Source organism: Lutjanus erythropterus, chromosome 23 (assembly GCF_056507025.1).
Source record: "Lutjanus erythropterus isolate fLutEry1 chromosome 23, fLutEry1.hap2, whole genome shotgun sequence".
Taxonomy (NCBI): Eukaryota; Metazoa; Chordata; class Actinopteri; order Lutjaniformes; family Lutjanidae; genus Lutjanus; species Lutjanus erythropterus.
In genome coordinates, this window is record NC_139339.1 from 14025629 (window position 1) to 14044836 (window position 19208).

The 19208-nt window shown below is 38.9% G+C and overlaps 1 protein-coding gene across 1 annotated transcript; it reads left to right on the forward strand.

Moving 5' to 3' along the window:
* The first annotated feature begins 11056 nt into the window (after positions 1-11056).
* On the forward strand, positions 11057-19051 carry LOC146305726 (uncharacterized). Its single transcript, XM_084711783.1, has 3 exons — positions 11057-11246; positions 17245-17343; positions 17862-19051. The coding sequence occupies exons 2-3, from the start codon at positions 17259-17261 to the stop codon at positions 18032-18034; spliced, it is 258 nt and encodes an 85-aa protein (XP_084567909.1). The 5' UTR covers positions 11057-11246; positions 17245-17258; the 3' UTR covers positions 18035-19051.
* Positions 19052-19208: the final 157 nt, after the last annotated feature.

Below are 19208 nucleotides of genomic sequence, written 5' to 3' on the forward strand. Positions count from 1 at the left end.
CAGTTATTATTTTAAGCAACAGTGAGTTACTGAGTTCCTGTTGACTTAAGCAGGGTGTCTTATGACTTGTACGTGTGGCAGGTCATGGCAGGTCATGTCTGCTGCTAGCCAAAAAGCTTAAGGAAGGATGGAGGATGAGAGAGAGAACTAATATCGTTATTTTGAGTTTGTTTGGCGCTTTAAGAGAGAGTCTGCGGTGATGGAATCTAATCTGAAGGCCACACTCAGAGAGGTCGACATTGTTTCCACCACAAACAACATCTGGACAGCAACAACAAAAGCTTTCTGGGTTCATTAAACTTTGGGGTGCAACAAGGTACAAAAGTAAGATAGTAATATAACTAGTAATGTAACTAATTATTTTTGATACTAAGTAATGATAAAAGTCAAGAAGTAATAAGTAAAAAGTAGCTCATTACACTTCCTGAGTAACTTGCCCAACACATGCAGAGTCCTCCTTTGAAATTTCTATTTCAACCCCTAACTTGTGTTATTTGTTTCATGTTTGCTAGAGTTAAAGTTAATTAATATACCACCTATGGTTCAAACTCACTATTTGGACCGCAGAGTTCATTTCTGCATGCATATTGTGAAATATTGCTCCTTTAAGGTGGTTTACGCAACCGTGCACTGAAGCCAATTCCTTGCAATTCTCAAGTGGTTTTCTTTTTCAGACTGTTCCTGTGTTCACTTATTTCCAGGACAGGGAGGGAAAATTAAGTAACTGTGGAAATAAGGCCACCGCGAGCATCTTAGCTAACTGATTGGCCGGTGTTATGCAGCTCTCTTATATAATGCACAGCACAAAGCGAGGAAGGAGCATAAGTGAGAAGACTTTGGAATAAAAGAATGGTGGGACAAAGGGAGGAAAAACGGGAAGGGGGCCCAGTCTCAGCCACTTCTCATGCAAATCGTAGCCCCTTTGAAAGAATCCAGAGAGGCAAATAAAGTGCTATTTAATGTCGTGGCAGACCAACACTGATGTAAGTGCATGCACGCACTGAGAGACCTGAAAGACAGAGCGGTTACTCAAAAATACAGAGGAGAGGAACAAGTGGAAATGATAACACAAAAGCAAACAAAAACTGTCCTTGGAGCACAAAATACTTCTGATAAATTCGCCTCATGCACTTGTTTAGTGGTGAGATCATTATTTAGAAATGTACCCCTTTTCCCGAAATTGAGCCCCTCCTTTCTGCTTGATCTTTTTCAGGCTTGACTGGCATAACAAAGAGGAGGCAGAATGAAAAACTAGGCGACATGAAGCAGAACTGGCCAGTGTGGACCAGACTATACTGAAAACAGAGCAGGATGATGGTACAAATGTACAAATGTTTTAAAACTAGAATATATAATATTTTAGCTTTAAAAGTATAAATAAAATATAATATGTATATATATGTATATACTATACTATATTATACTATATATTAGTAAGAGTCTGTTAATTCCATCTAAATGTAAATACTTTGTCTCCTTTATGAAGAGGGCTAAAATATCCTATGTTGTTTTCCTAATAAGAGAAAAGAGAAATAATGAGATGGCCTGTTCACTCAGCCTAAATGAATTTATTTATCATTTATAAAGTTTTAATACATTTATATGTTTTTGAGGAAGCGTCATGATAATATAAGGTGACGTGAAAATTGCAGTATAAAATGGACAGGAATATTAATTTATGCACAAATGAACTCAAACAATGAACAATACGGCTAATTGTGACTTGGGTTGCAATGTTTTATCATTTCAAAAAACTTGGGTCCCCAGGAAAAGAGTTTAGGAAACATTGATTTATTTATGGTTACAGTGTGTTTCCTGCTAGCCATCGCTAGGAAGCTGTTAGTTGCTAGAACTTGTGGGAAGACATGGGATATGTTGGACACATTAAAGAGTGAGAAGGCAAGGCAGCTCATTTGACTAAACATAACGTGAATAAAAATGAAAAAATAGCATTATCTTGTCTGTGAACATAATTTCTGCCTCAGCTATGGTGGTTGGTTGACAGTGAAGATAACACCTCTCATGATCTCACACCACTCCATAACATCATCAAACGTTTGTTTTTGTTTTAACATGAGAGAGACCCCTAGCTGCATAATTTACATGTTGTGTGTTTAATTGAACTAATAAGTCCTTTTACAGAGGATGTCATTGAAAAGCTGCGCACGTATTCCAGCAACAGAAGTATCAGCCATCGTCTATGGCTGCAAGCTATTAAACATGTTGACTGGAAAGAAGGACGCAGTAAAAACTGCTCTTGTTTGTAGCAGCCCATTGACAAGCTGTTGTGGTCCGCCATACCTCCGTTGCCAAACTGCATGCACAGCTTGCTCATTGTTTACGAACTGTGAAAGGGTCTATATTTTTACAATGATGTGCCTGTGCTCACTTTTCTCCCCTGTTGTCTATTTTGGAGAAGCTAGCAAAAACTAGCTAACTAAGTGTGTTACCTAAGCTAACTGACAATAAATCTGTCTAATAACATTAAAGACTGATGTGAGCGCATAGTCTGTGTTTAATTGAACTAATATCTCAACAGTGGTGTGTCTCTGTTTCTCGTTTGCACCTTGGTTAAAATCTCCTCAGCATGCCCACAACCGCAGCCTCATTTAAAAGCAAACAGCCATGCTGTAAGCAGTGGCACAGAGTCAGACTCACGTAAGTGATAACTCAGCAGCGTCCACCACCCAATAATTATGTCAACCACACTAATGACTAGGAGCCACAAAGTAGACAGTCAGGTACACTCAGCAGGTTTGCAAGTAACAACAACTCTGTCAGCACGTCCAAAATGGATTTTTTTTTTTTTTCACTTTTTCTGCCTTTTAGGCCTACCTAACTTTCTAATTACTCACTTGCACTATAAAGTGTGCTCTATAGATAAATTGATTTGTCTTACCTGCTCAGCACACAGCACACTGATAATAAACTAGTTGGATTACTTGAAAAAAGCAGAAAAGTACGAATATAGTGTTTCTTTGTCAGGTCTTTACTGGTTGCAACTTCTGCTAAGGTAACAATTGCTTAAAGATGCTGACAGTGCCTGTGCTACTGGTACTATGTTATCACCCTTCAACGTGATATTTTGCACTTGGGCCACACATTATTACCAACAAGACATAGCGTCATTTCTTTTTTCCATCATTCCTTAATGGTAGCGTAGAAAAAGAGCCTGGTTGCAAGTGTTGCAGAACTGAGTGAAGTGAAATCATACATTCAAGTGTAATAGGCTGTAAATTCACATTTTAAGTATATATTGCATTGATTTGTTGCTACAAATAAATTTTAATTGTAGGCGGACAGACAGACACTAGCAAAACAGAATAATTTTAATATGTAAAATCTGAACTGTCTATCAAAATAGTTTAATTTCCTAAAGAAACTTAAAAAAAGACAGTAACTACTTATTCAGTCAAAAGCTGAGTTCTACTAATGCTACAGTGATAGCTAACTGGTGAGACAGTCACACCTAGCCTTTGGTAATTTTTTCTTTAGCAGTTGTCTGTAGATGAACTTTTCCAGGAATGACATCTTAGTAATTCAGTTAGCTATTTAAATGATGTGGCTAAATTAAATCATGAATCCAGCTATTCTACCATTTGCTTAGCATTAGCAGATCTCAGTAGCTGCTCAGTTATTCATTCTATATGAAGTTATTTAGTGCGGTTAACTACTTTTAATTCACATTATTAAATGCATTAGATTGTAAATTTGTGTCTTAATTGATTTATCATATTGATGTCAATAATACAGGGCTTATTAAAAGTATACAGGTGAACAACTAGCAAAACAGAACCATTACATGAACTGTAAATAATCAAAATAAAGTTCATTTGTGAAACAAACATAAAATCAGTGTTGACAGATTTTTCAAAGATAAGATTGCATTTATACACTTTAAGGTATTATTTCCTTTGTGTGGTTCTGTGTTCTGGTCTTTGCTTTTTTTTTTGAGTAAAGGAGAAATGAAAGTTTCAAACCTGCCAAAAAAATAAAAAATAAAATAAAAAAACACAAAAAAATTTCACACCCCTTTCAGTGCTTTAGTTTCAGTTCTCTGAGAAGTAGCCCCGGCTAAAGCCAGTCTGTTCTTTGCCCTCAGATTGTCTGTTTACTACAACCAGCATTATCAGCTGATTTACGGGGTATGTCAGATAGAACCGTGAGTAGGCCCTGTCTCCTGTGCACCTCAGGATTAATGTAATCACTGAGAGTCACTGATTTCTCTGATTATAAAATCAGGACATTGTAAAGGAAGCATGAGATAAGTGAAATACTGTACAGAGAGGGGAGCAGGCTGAGGAGTGTAAAGGAGGGTGACAGAGGCTAGAGCCAGCCAGGAGCGACCTCAGCCAGTCAGTCCTGGTCCTGGCTCCGCAGAAGCATGCCAACATCAACAGAAAATCAACAAACTCTGGGTGTGGGAATGTCTGGACGCCTGATGGAGGAGGGAGGGAACAAGAGACAGGGAGCTGGGGTGGGTGCCATGTAAACACTCACACAGACGGAAGAGACTAGTTTGATCCTGCAGTGAGCTGATTTTAGTTTGTTTACAATATCTTTAATCAGGTTCTGATTTTTAAAATTCCTTCATTTAATCCAGTGGATCTAAAGCTTGTCCGCAGCTAATCTTGCGTACTACCCGATAGGTCAGCCTAAGTTTTTTGTGCTTGTTCATGCCTGTGCACTGAAGGACCTCTGTGAATCACAATTTTTGAAAAACCTTGAAAAAAAACTCCACGCTGACAATAGCCGTGGCCAGAGGCAGTATGTTTATGGGTCATCCCATTCTTGTGATTAACTTCAGGTTTTCTCTTGTTTGTGTTTAGTAATATTTGGTGCATTAGTCTCTTTCTCTTAAAATTACAAAACCATCCATTGTGGGTTGCAAAAGTGAGCCAGTGAACAATACAGTTAATTGGCTAATATGTCCCAATAATATGTTCCAATAATACTAGTTTGTTGTTAAAGATAGATGCTGATCTTACAGACTGAACCTTTAAAGGATGTCTTTAACCTCAGATGGAGTATTTTTAGATTATAGATGGTCTTCTTATGACCCTCTCCTGCCTCTTGTTCTTTCTATCTCTGTCTTCGTCCTTGCTGTACATTCACAGCGCTGCTATTCCTGTCTCTTGGCCAGTGGAGCAGCGGCACTGAGGGATTAAATTACCAGAGGAGCAAAAATTCACAGGGGATGATGTCAGTATTATGACAATGTCGCTTTCCACTTGTCCCCTGGCTCAGAGTGTCTGATATCACGATGGATGGCACTTGAGGCCAATGGGACAGTGGGAGTGGTTCAGTCCCTGATATCTGAGCCTGTACCGCGTGGCCTCACAGGAAGCTAATAATCATGTTCAGGCCACTGGCAGACTGGCAGGGACACTCGTCACCTTACAAGGAGAGGAACGAATGTGTGAATGCACAGAGGTGACACTGCAGAGGCACCACTTGACTCTCTGTAAAGGCACGTCAGTAACCTAAGTTAAGTGCAAGTTTGGAATCTGTTGCACAAAAAAGAGAAGGGCTGTTGTTTAATAAGCTTTAATAATTCCCACGTTTCGGTTTATGAAAGGAGCATTGGAGAAGGTCAAATTTGGCATGGGGAAAAAGTGTTTGGAATCACCCTAAAAGAGTTTAAAAAGTCCTGACTGCATGAGACTATTCTAAAATTGTGAGCAGCAAGAAGGTTTAGTTAGTCACTTAGAATGAAGAACTAATAACAATTATGTAATCGGTCATCCCATCCTTGTGAACGTAATATCTCCAGAATGCCAAGCGGGAATTTGGTCAAACCTGGTAGTCCACTTGGACTCAAGGATGAACTTATTACATTTTGGTGACCAAAGGTCAAAGGTCAGTCTCATTGTCATCTTATGTCTGTCCCATTCTTGTAGTTTTATTAGATCTTGGTGGTTAAAGGTCAAAGGTCATTGTAACCTCACATTCATCCACTTTCATGAACATGATACAGGAATGTTTGGAGGGAATTTCCTCAAATTTGGTGTAAACGTCTGCTTGGACTCAGGGATGAACTGCTTAGATTTTGGTGGTTCAAGGTCAAAGTGCTGGAGAGTAAGCACTCACCTGTAACTACATATAATTAAATTACAATTATAAATGTGCATGTAATATGTTACAGTTACTGAGAAAAAAATATATAATTAAATTACAGCTGCTAATCAAAATGTTGGTGATTATGTCCAAATATTCTTATTGGTTGCCTGACACTCTACTGAGACCACTCTGCAAGTTCAAAACTACTGTATAACTGCTATGGTCCAGATTCGCTTCTCTGCTGTTAATCATCCACACAGAGTCGATTTAAAATGAGAGACAATGTCAAACCAAAGTATGTCCGTCCTTAACCCACATCCACAGGTGTAAATCTGTGCGAGTGAGTGTGCACATGCACGCACTGCACAAGAACTCATGCACGTATTTGTGGGTAAGACTGACCATTCACACAGATGGCAGAGATTTTGAAGCTGCCGTAAATCATGCAGCAGTTGGAGATATAACCTTTCATCAACACTGACAGCTTGTTACAGATGGGCTTCAGTACATCTCTCACTTTCTGTCCATATAACAGATCCAACTCATGTTCCTCTTACACACTACTAAAATGTACAATCCCGATTTGCAGGGTTTTGCAAAAACTTTTCAACCTAGATTCATGTGCATACAATACAAAGACAAGATATTTAATGTTCAAACTGATTAATCTAATTGTGTTTTGTAAATATTCACTCATTATGAACACTTTCAATGGGCGACAGGTCTGAACTACAGGAAGGCCAGTCAATTATCTAAATTTATTTTACTATGAAGCCACACTGTTATAACGCATGCAGAATGTGTCTTGGCTTTGCTTTTCTGAAATAAATAGGAACGCTTCTGAAACAGACGTTGGTTAGCTAGCATTTTGCCGACTGTAGTTAACCTAAAATGACTATTTGTCACTTTTACAGCAACATCTTTTAACCATCTTCAAAATTTGGTTAGTTTATTTGCTTGACATGGACAAGCCTACAACATATTTCAGTAAAGGCACCAGGAAAGCAGAAGGTTGATTGGTGAGCACAAAGCAAATAGGAGCAGTACTTAGGTAGGGTCAATAATGATTAACTTTAATTTGTGTAATGTTATAATTGATTTATTGGTGGTGCTTTCCATCTGACCTGATTACAAAGTATAAATGGTCATCTACATGCTTCTTTATTACATCGAACAAAGCTGATATGCCCATATGAATTCAATGTGAGAAAAATGACTAATCTACTTCTGGGTAAGTCCCTGTTGCAGTAGCCTACACAGTCCAGAATCAGCTTAAGAAATGTGCCTGCTGTTACACAGACTGTTTCCTGGGTGATTTCTAACCAGCAGGCGCAGACTCACTCTGAGAACTCTTCTGGGTACATTTCCACTCAGACAAATCCCTCCTCTGCCCTCAATATGCCTTAAACCCAGACCAGAAAGCTAATAAACAGCAATAAACCATCTAATGGGCTGGGAGCTGCCAAGGTTTCCTCTGTCCATCTCTCTGTATAGTGAGGGTGTGTGTGAATATTCTTGTTCAAAACTGTCACTCAGTCTAATCTTAATATATTTTACAAGTCTGGCCTCCAGACAACATGACAAATGCTTCGGTTTCCAGCTTCATGTTGGTGCAAGTTCACAAACAAGAGCTGGGTCACGTACTGACGCTGGGTGTAACTTTAGTGATACACAGACTGATGTTTTAAGTTGATGCAATTTAAGGCATTTTGACATAAACCTTGTGTTTGCACTGTGCATTGCATACAGATATGAGAGGAGAATAACCTCAGCAAGCAGGCTGCAACCAGCTCTGCATGACTCACTCATGCAGGAGAAGTGCTGGTGACAAGGAAGCAACGCCTTTATTCCTTAAAAGCATAACTTACGTTTACCAAGAAGGCTATGAGTGTGCTCTTAGTTATTATATATGTCTCTTGCTATGATATCTCAAAACATAAATGGATTTGCATGACATTTGGTGGACATAAGCCATGAAACATGTGATTTCATGTTTGTGTTGATTCATATCTTGGATTCCTGCCATTACAATCAGGTTCATTTGCATGGTGGTACATACAAGGAATTTGCCTCGGCATCTTATATAATAACGACAAAGATAGTAAGAGAAGGAAAAAGAAAAAAACAAGTACCGCAAAAGTCAGTCATATGAAAGCATAGATACTTATGATAAATGTAATGTGAAGTGCCCATGGATGGAACAATAGTCTCTATCAGTGAGATCACAGGCCTTGTTGAGGCCATCTGTGGTTGGGAAGTATCCAGAGAATTTCCAAAGAAGCAGAGTTGATTCCTCATACTGAGGGTATATTTGCATGGGCAAGAAATCTATAAATAAAAATTCAAGCGAGTGCCTTATATTCCATAAGATGGGTCTGTTACTTGTTAATTCTTCTTGGTAGGTTTGATCCCCTTCAGACTAAAACCCTCTCACTCTAACAGGATAGGTAGGGATTTCCACCACAACTAGGCCTCCCTTTCTTTCAAACACTCAAGTGCTGCTGTCTCACCTTTAGAAATGAGTACTAAAAATGAGTTACATATATTTATTTCTTCTTAACACGAACAGACATGTAACTTTTGACTTGGGGCCAATAATAAGACATTTGTGGTGAAAGTCATCCAGCAGTTTTGTTTGTGGTTAAATAAAAAAAACTTACAGGAATCTTGTTTACACAGGTTGGAACAGAATGTCAGTTAAGTATCAAATTATGTCTGATTATGTTTTTTTCACATGATATGATAGATAATAGATTTTTTAATGTAAATTTTGTACACAGTTCTGCACCTTGCACCTGCTCATTGCAATGCCATCCAGTTATTTTGCAATTAAATTTATTGATATCTGGTGTGCTTTACAAAGCAAAAAAGGAAAAAAAGAAGCAGCCTGTTCAGGGGCAGGCACTGACTGATGCCAGACCTCCCTCTCTTGTCCCCGTCTGAACCCGCAGTGTCTTTGTCATCCCTGTAAATCATCACTGTAAATCACCTCGGTACTGTATTCCCTGTTGTCAAACTGGCCGCCGTCTGTCTCTGAGGTTGTGCTCAGTCCTGGTCCGGTCCTGTTCATTGGAAGGCTGCTGAGCCCATTTCCACTGCCTTCATGCCCAGCTATGGTTCTGGTCCCCATTCTGGCGCTGTTTTCCATTAACATCCCCCACAGAGTTTCCCACCCCGACCGGGGCCTGAAAGCCTCCTTCTGGTGGGCAACAGCTCCTGTGTTAGCTATGTCAACACTTCTTCGGTGCTCTGAGCTCCCAGTCCAGAAACAGGGACTACTAGCTGCACAGTCAACTGAGCTAACTAGCTATCAGCAGCTACAATTACCCGCAGTTAGCGGTTACTGTGGAGATACTAGGGCTGTGATGATATAGAAGTAAAGTTGCTAAGAGGGTGTGAAAAGTCGCTTAATCAGTTAGCAACACTGGAAAGGGGTAAGCCTTGAAGTAAGCTGAGCTTTACATTTGTGCCTACAATGTCAGCTCTCTCAGAAGCTTTGTTGTCCCGACTTTTCAACCAATCAGAGGCTGTCATCCTGACTTGTGTGTAGCAGCACTGATCCATAGGTGTATTAATAGATCCATGTGCTGATCTAGAATGTATTATGAGATTAAAAGGACAGATCACCCAAAAATGAAAATTCACTCATTATCTGCTCACCCTCATGCCAGCTGAAGGTCGGGTTTATTTTTTTAGTCCACAAAACATTGCTGGAGTTTCACAGGAAAACAGCGTTGCAGAATCTCCCAAACAAGTGGCGACCGAAAATAAATAAATAAAAAAGTAACCATGCATGGTGTAATTCAAGTGTCCTGAAGCTTGACATATGAAGTTGACTCAAAAGATGTAATTTACACCATGTTTTTAGCCTGAGTCTTCACTGTAGATCCTTAGCTTGGAGCCATGTTCATGTGTGCTTGCACACCGTCTGAACTGGGCGTGTGTGGGGTGACCGTGTGCAGACGCAAATGAATAGCATGTTGGGGCTTTAGGAGACTTGGATTACACCAGATGGGCAGTGTGGAGGCACTTTATTGGTTTTTTTGGTTGTTTTTTTCTTTTTGAAAACTGGTTTCCATACACTTACATTGTTTGGGAGATTCTGCAACACTGTTTTCCGGTGAAACACCAGCAGTGTTTTGTCAACTAAAAAACTAAACCCAACCTTCAGTCAGCATGAGGGTGAGTATATATTAACAGAATTTTCATTTCTGGGTGAACTATCCCTTTAATCCTTCAAAATAAAATTTGTGGTGATGAGCTTAACCCAGGGATAGGCATCACATGACTGCGGTATTGCAGATATGCAGTTACTGTCACACCCCTTGGGGACATGCTGCCTCCTGTTTGTTTTCTTACATATGGCACCTTTAAAAAAAAGCAGGAAGTACAATAATAAACAGTCAAAACAAAAAAAAAATCAATCTTTTCATCACTGATGAAGCCTTGAAGCTGATGGTGACCTCTTACCTCCTGGAGGCGGTCAGAAGAAATGAAATAAAGTCCTTACATGAATCAGAATGAGGTGAAAAGATCACTTTATCAGTGATTAATGCACAACAAGGATCAAGTAGCCTATTGTTAAAGTATGATTACATCTTGTAGATGATAGTTTAAGAGGTCAAATCACCTTAATTCCTGATCTTAGTGAGTAATGTTGACCTGTCATGTGTTTGCACACACATGACTTCATCCCTCATGAGCTGCACAACTATGAGGAGGAGAAGCTATTTAAATACTGGGAGCTATTTCTGATCAAATATTGTGTTATCTGTATCAACAAATTTGTGAACGAGGCTGAGTCAAAACAAAGCAAGGCATGCAAGAAGAAGGGAGTGTGTGTGGTACGTGTGTATGTGGGATGGGTGAGAGGCAGCAAATGAGGAGCTCAGAGGGAGGGAGGGAAGGAGAGCAGGAGGAAAGACAGAGGGAGGGAGGGTGAGAGAAAGCAGGCGTGTCAACTCACCATGCACCAGGGATTAGCTATTTAAAGTTCAGTCACAGAAACCTCTCCACATACTGCCAACAAGGACGCATCAGGGCGCACGTTTGGGGAGGAGGACGCACATTTTTAATGAAAAGAAAACGCAGATGAAGTGAGAATAGTCGCGTTTCAGCTGGGAACTTATCAAGAACATCCATTTTGGCACTGCCAAGTCTTCAAGTTTGCAAGTTTATTTCACCAGGTAGGCAATTTAGCCTATTTAAACCCCTTGTGAAAAAGGTGTTTGGAAAACTGCAATGCATTTTGTTTGCAGCTCAGGGTCTTTAAAGGTCTGTTGAGGCAAAAAAAAAAAAAAAGGGTCAAGATATAAAACTCAACATGTAAGCCTCTCTTATCAAAACAGCTTAAGTGTAAGGAGGGTTGTTTTTGGTTTTTGGGGCAGGAGGTGTGTCAGTGGGAGGGTTCCCTGATCATAAATAAGCCTGTCTGGTATGCTGAAGTCTTCTTTTGTGGGCTACTGTGCAAAGAAAGCCACTTGTCAAACTTTATTCTGAACGCCTGAATAAGTCACCCATTATTCTCTTTAACTGTCCAGTCTGGCACTTTAATTGGCATCACTGATTGGGTCGAATAACAGGATTTTAGTGCGGGTTCGACCTTTAAATTTATCATCTCCATGCTTAAATAAGCAGATAATAAATGTTTCCACTTGTGTCACTTCAAACATGTAAACACGCATGTCTTTAATAGATTATTCACGGAGGCAGAGAGGAGATAAGTGATGCATAGTGCTCCAGATAAAAGCTCAGATTATCCTGTCTGTCAGTCTCTCATTCAACCTTCCACATTCACGCACACACAGATTTCACGCACGCGCAAATTAAAGTACCTAATGTATGAAATTTAGGTTTACTAATCCGGTAAATGTGACAAAACTAGTGATAGGAGAAATCGTTTAGTTTTGTTATTGAATTAAAAGTGTTACAAATACTCATTTACAGATTAGGGACTGTATGAAAATTATAAGAGGAGGCCAGAAAAAGGACGATATCGTAATTTTTGTTTTGGCTTATTTCTTTCTCGTCTTTAATTTATGCTTCTGTCATGGCAGCAGTATGCTTCCATATTAAATAAATAGCTATATCAAAAAGATCATTTGCATCATGGTTCATAAAGGTGCACTTCTCCAGAAGACTCATTAGGATATTAAAGTTTTAAATTGAGGCACATGTTTCAACAAGTTGAAAACGCTGTTACAATATTTCGACAGGTTGTGGGGACGGTGCTGAAGCATTTTTCTCAGAGGTGTGTTCAAAGACAACATTAAAATGCAGCGCATTTAAACAAAAAACAACAACAACAACAACACCACAATCATTTTCATGCAGCCTCTAAAAACACTGTATACAACTTTTTTCAAAGTAAGAGTAAGAATATCAGCAATTATACTTGTACTACAGGTATAAAAACTTCTCATTTTGCAGATTGATGCCTTTCAGAGTTATACTTTTATATTACTTGAATTATTTAATTGATGCATTAACATGTAAGCTGCATTTTACTTGTGTAGCTGGTCGAGGAAAAGCTACTTTACAAAATAAAGTAAAGATGTCAGAAAATGTAAGTAAAGGTAGAAAGTAGCATAAAATGGTAATACAAGGACATTTAAAGTGTATTTAAGCACAGACCTTGAATATTGTACTTAATTACTTTCTACCATTTACAATAACCATCATTATTGTTGCTGTCTGTTGTATGAAAGCTCTATGGAAACACCTTAAAAGCTGCTTTATCCACCGGCTGTGATGAATATGAATGAAAGAGGATTGTATGCTGCTATTAATGGACACACACATACACACACTGGTGCAGGTATACATGCACAGAGTAGTGTGTGCGTCATCCAGCCTGGCAGGCCTGTGTGAGGCTTTGTGTGGAGGGCAGTGACACAAGACTGCACTTTTTTTTTTCATAAAGCCTCTGGGACTGACTGGAAAAAGGGGAGCTCAGAGGAAATGTGGAGCTGTGGGAAGATTGTTATCACGTTGCTGTAAGCATATGTAAGCTCTGCTGCTTGCGTTAACATTGTTTACATAGCAGATAAGGGGCTTGAGTGTGGACTGCAATGTCTGAGTGATGTTTAGAAATGGAGAATATGCAGGAATCATGCTTAGCAAACATGTTTAGGTTGCCGCTCTCACATTTCCTTATAAACACACACATGCACAAACATGCACTCAAAATTATGAAAACCTCAAGCCAAGAGCCACTTGTTTATGTTTCTCTGAAAGGATTGCACAATTTTCAGTTCCATCACTGAGGCACCAGTGATTGAACAAGTAAAACCACATTATTCAGGAGCTGCACGCTGCTCACAAAAGGAAAGGAGGTCAACTTCGGACCAGTATCCCCCCTTTTTCGTGTTTTTTTGTTGCACTGAGACTGGGTTGCACCAATTTACATCTAAGATTAGTTTTAAAATTGATAAACCCAGATTTAGGATCAGAGGAGGAACAGAGCTCTGTTGCACAATTCATAATCTCTCTTTAACTTAAGTGATGTAAACTGAAATTAAATAATATAATCAATATACAGATGTGCGTTTACCCAAATTACAATGAATAAAAACAAGTGAAAAATAAATTTGAGTGCTCTTAGAACATAGTATAAAAGAAGGGGTGAAAACGGTTTCATAACTTTCAGCTGCTCTGTTCTCAACAAAACATGGCATTGTTTGCTAGCTAGCCATAAAAAAGAAAAACAAAATCATATTTTGGGTATTTTCCATATTTTCCTTGCCAGCTCAAGAGTTAACAGAGCATTAAATTATTTGCTAGTTAGCTAAAAACTTGGCTAGCCTAGTCAGTCTACTAATGGTGGCTCAGCAGGGAATTATTTTGCTCAACTCATTTAAAAAAAAAAAAGCTATTTTAAAAGCTAAACTTTCTCAAGTGTAAGTTTTAAGTTAAGAGTAAAGTTTTGGTGCAACAGAATTAAAAGTAATCTAAATTCAGACTGAAAAACTAAACAGAGGTTCAAAAGGAGGTTTGAATGAAATATTTCTTCATTTTAAGCTAGTTTAAAGCTTGATGTAACATAAATTTAAAACATGATTTAATCTGGGTTAAAATCATTGTTGGTGTGACCCAGCCATAGATCTTCATTCTTTAGCCTCCCCAGGCTTGTTTTTCATCTTCTTCTTCTACTGTTCGCCATCCCATCCTCTACCTCCTATCTCTCTCTTCTCCTTTCTCTCTCTACTTTCCCTCCTCTCTGGTCAGTGTGGTTCATGTCTGTGCTTTCTGGGCATGTTTGTGTGTGTGTGTGTGTGTGTGTGTGTGTGTGTGTGTGTGTGTGTGTGTGTGTGTGTTTGCCATCTGAGGTTGTTTTTCTCCTCCAGGCTCCCAGTCTGCTGTGTGCTGCCAGACCCCCACAGCCAATCATGATCTGGGCCCAAAATTCCTCACCACTGACCAGGGCCTTAATTGTGTGTGTGGAGCTGCCTTGCACTCTTGTTTTTATGAGAAAAAAAAGTCTATCTTTGTGCAACTATAATGAAACTAGGTGGGGAAAAACATGGTCAGTCAGTCCTGTCCTTGTTCTCTTTCCTTCACAATTTGTTCTATACTGTGAGTTCTCATTTCACAGGCAGAACCTCTAAATTGACCTAAACATAATGGATTCACTGTGTCTGTAAATGGGATAGGATTTCACAGCCACACCTGCGTGAAAATGAGACGGGAGGTGCATTAGATGGTTAAGAAATGGAGAAGAAAAAAAGAACTTTTTCAAAAAAAAAAAAAGAGAGAGGCTGTGAAATCAGTCTCCCTGCAGCTCGTCTGTACTGTGCTGCAGCAGCTCTGGGCGTATGTGTGAGCTGTCACGTCTCTGTGAGAGTCAAACGGCATGAAGGATCAGCAGTAAACAGTGAAAAAAGGAAAGACGTGTCAGACAAACACTCATCTGCTAAGTGGTGCAATCAAGGTTTACTGTTTGAGAACAGGCAAACAAATCTTTACGTCTGTGTTTAATGAAGACTGAGGCTTAGTGCTTTAACCACCTGTGGGGTTTTTCATCAGACTGAAGTGGGTGGTTTTACTCAGATGCCGTTTCTTTGTAGTAATCTTGAGTCCATTTGTAGTCATCATGAGTCTCTTTGTAGTTGTTTTGCATCTGTTTTATCTTCATGTAGTTTTAAGAAACTGTCATTCATCCGTTATTTTATTGCTTTTAAACAGGCAACCAGGGAAGGAAGGGCATTTGGGTCAGTTGGCTCAACAGAAATATACAATTGGGCATCATCGGCGTAGCTATGGAAATTTATGCTAAACTTGTTAATATGTGACCTAATGAGAGCATGAATATGGAAAATAGCAGTGTACCATGACAACTTCCTTGTGCAATACCAAAAGGTAGATCGTGTTTCGCAGAGACATGATCACCCATACAGAACCAGTCTGAAGCGCTTCCAGAAAGACCAACCCATCTTTCAGGACGGTTGATTAAAACTGAATGATCAGTGGTATCAAATGCTGAGCTTAGATCCTTGGGGTCAGAGGGAACCTGATGTAGAAGCCTATTGATGGTTGAGAATAGGATGATCTTTGAAAGACTGATCTGTCTCTGTGTGCGAGTATTTTTATTATACAATAAAAATATTTATTTAAGAATCTTGTGGTGTACGTCTAGCTTTGTTTTTCTCCAAGTTCTTTCAGCTTTCTTACCTGACTTCTTTAATGCATGAATATATTTATTCATCCAAGGCTTTGCATCACTTTGTGTCCATTTTTTATTTTTTCTTTGTCACATCTTTTTTTGTTAAGTAAATTCCGGTTCATATTTGTGGTAATTTTCACTCCTGTGTTTTGTTTTGTTTTTTGTATCACTTTGCTGTCGTTTTAAAGATCATTATGGTCATTTTGTGGTTGTTTTCAGTCGTTTTGTGGTCATTTTGTGTCTCTTTGAGGTCCTTTTGAATCTCTGTATGTCTCTTTGTGGTCGAGCCGCCTTTCTGGCCCTGCCCCTGCATAGATGATGTGTAACTTTTTCTGTCTAATTTTTGCAAGATTTTAATGAAAGCTTTAGATAAACAAAACAGTAAACATAGAAAAGATATAAAGATCCATATCTTGCTGCAGTGACACTGGCATGCACTCTCAGTAAAACCACCCATCCCATCCTGTCATCCCTACAATTTAGTCAGAGTTCTAAATAAAGAGCTATTTTAGTTTCTTTTTTATAACAGAAACAGTCTTTAAATGGTTTATATTGTATGTTGTGCCTTTGTTACCAGGAAGACCAGTGTTGTCACTGTTTACTCAGCTGTTTCTGGCTGTTGATGTTTGATTATGCAAAGATTAGACATAAGAATTTAGGTAATATGCAGCAGAAAAACTGATGCTAAACTCTTCTTTCACCTCAAAGCACAACTACAATAGAAGCTGTAGAGATCCATCATCACCTCCTTCTGCTCCATTTCACCTGACCTATTTCTTAACCTGATTAGACTAAAATAAATACTTTTTTTTTCATTCTAAGTAAATACAGCACAGTGCTGGCGTGTGGACGTGGCTGTATCTTATCACTCAGAGGTGCTACAGATAGAGGGACAATCCTCAGGGGAAATATATAAATTACTGACTATATTCAGGGCAGATCTGGAAGCTTGTATTGTTCTTAAAATTAAACAATAGCAAAAGATGAGACATGCGCATGTCTGACATACATCAGACGACCTCTGTGCAATCTGTTTGGTTGTCAGAAGAGGGCTTACAGCCTCTGTCTGCCGTGGCCCATTGACGTCCTCTTCCAGGATTAGGTGGCATGGAGGATGATGATGGCACCGTAAATACTGACTGATTGGCTTGTTGCTGGGACGCTGTGCCATTCAGTGATATTGTCAGCTTACATTAGGCCACCATGCCGCTGAAGGTGCAGGATCATAATTCCATTAAACTGTGACCTGGTGAGGAGACAAGGAGCTGTCAGCGGGCCGGAGCACTCAGACATGCCGTCACTGTGATAAGGCAGATTATATGGGTGCTGCAGAAGTGGAATAGCTCATATTATAATTCATAACTGAGAGGAAGTTTGTCGCTGTTGCATTCTGGGATGGCTTTATTTCTCTTGTCAGCCTCAGAGGGAACCCTCTGCATTAAAAAAGGAGCATATTTTTTGTGTTTGTCCACATTTTTAATTACTTCATATTTGTGTCTCTGTTCACTGCCCTCTCTCTGCAGACGTCTCTGCCACCATGGGTGTGAAGATGTTGCAGTGCTTTCCTTTCTACAGACGCTGTAAAGAGCGCTGCAAGAGCAGGCAGTGCCCTCCAGCGGCAGGTGAGGAGCAACAACACTCTGACTATTGAAGAAAACCAAACATACACCAAATGAAAAGACACTTCTTATGGAAGCCCATTTTTGTTATTAAGAGAAAAACAATATCCCTGTGGAAGTTGTAATTATAAAATATTAAGTCAGAATTACAAGGTAAAAAGTCATAATTATGAGATCCAAAGTCATGATTATGAGATCCAAAGTCATAATTATGAAATTAAAAGCCATGATTATGAGATTACAAGTCATATTTATGAGATAATCAAAATTGGGATGCAAAAAGTCATAATAATGGGACAAAAGTCATAATTATGAGACAAAAATTGGATAAAAAGTCAGTTTGTATCACATACAAACTAACTTTTTATCTCTTTCTACTTTGTCAAACCTCATAATTTCAACTTTTCATCTCTTAATTATGACTCACCATTGGGATATTTTGTTTTTTACTGGTGCAAATAGACTTTCATAACTTTTTGACAGTACATCCTAGTAAAACATTTTTATCTTCTGCCCCTCAGTTCCCATTGAGGAGATGAAACCCCGCCTTTGCTCCACGACATCCTGGAGTAGTGACAGCGACGGAGCAGGAAGCCTGAGTCGGGGCTCCCAGATATATTTCTCCACTAAGGCCAGGCTGTCGTTTAGACACCAGCTGGACAGCAACATTAACGCAGTGGACGCCACCTACTGAGGAGATAAATGGACTCCAGTATCAAAAGTTTTTCTGCAGACCTGGGAGCCTGATAGCTGAACAAACACATCTATCGTCACCTTTTAGATGTGATCAACAGTAGTTGTGCACAGCCACAGGTCATATTTAACCCCTCCTCGCTTGCCGCCCACAAAGATCTCTGAATGGTTGATCAGATTCAACAGGGGACAAGAGAAAACAGACTAAAACAGACCAAGTTTTCAATCTCTGTGCATTAATATCTCATAAGACTGAACTCTGAGTGGATCCACTGTTCGAACGGACACGATGAGAGAGAAGACGACGTAGAGACTTGTTTACAGCATTCACAACCAAAAAGTGCATTACTTTTGGAAGTTTTTTTTTTTTTTTATGTTTCTATTCTTATTTCTTTTTTGGCTACCTTTATGGAAAAATTACAACACATTTTTTTCATTTGCTGATGAGATACTGGCCCATGTGAAGCAGAGGATGTTTCATAAAGCAGGAAAAGGGAGTTAACCTTCACAGATGAAACAGTCATCATCATGAGTGCTGAATTATATTTCTAAACCTAACTATGACATTTCCTATAACCAGGGCTGGGTTAACTCTCTAATCCTGCTTTATGAACACTACAAAACAGAAAACAGTTTCATCAAATGTTTTAACCATAATTCTAGAGCAAACGCATGACGGTCATGTTGATTTTAACATTTGCAGACCAAGTTTCAGGACGGGCAGCTGTTTTTTTTGTTTTTTTTCTGCCTTTTGATAGTTACTCTTTTGGAAGCGTTACATAAACTGAGCTGCACAGCAAAACATATTTCTATTAGATATTTTATCATGTTTGGCTAATTTCTTTTGTTTTATATTTTCACGTTAAGAGAAGACTTCTGGTTGCATTTGATATTAAAATGCATTTACTTTTTTTTTTTTTTTAACAAAAGCTAATTGCTGGTTTTAGGATGAACAGGGTTCTGTATTTGCCTAAAATGAATGAATATGAATGTAATCATTGATCCCAAATGACTGTGAAAAATTCATCCTCTGTTCTGAAATTTCAATATTTGTCCTTTAATCCAAAAGCAATTATCATCCATTCAAATCTACAGTATGTCAAAACACCAGTAACTTTATTCTTTACTAACAAAATAACAAAAACTGTCCATTTAAAATGGCTCCTGTGTTTTTT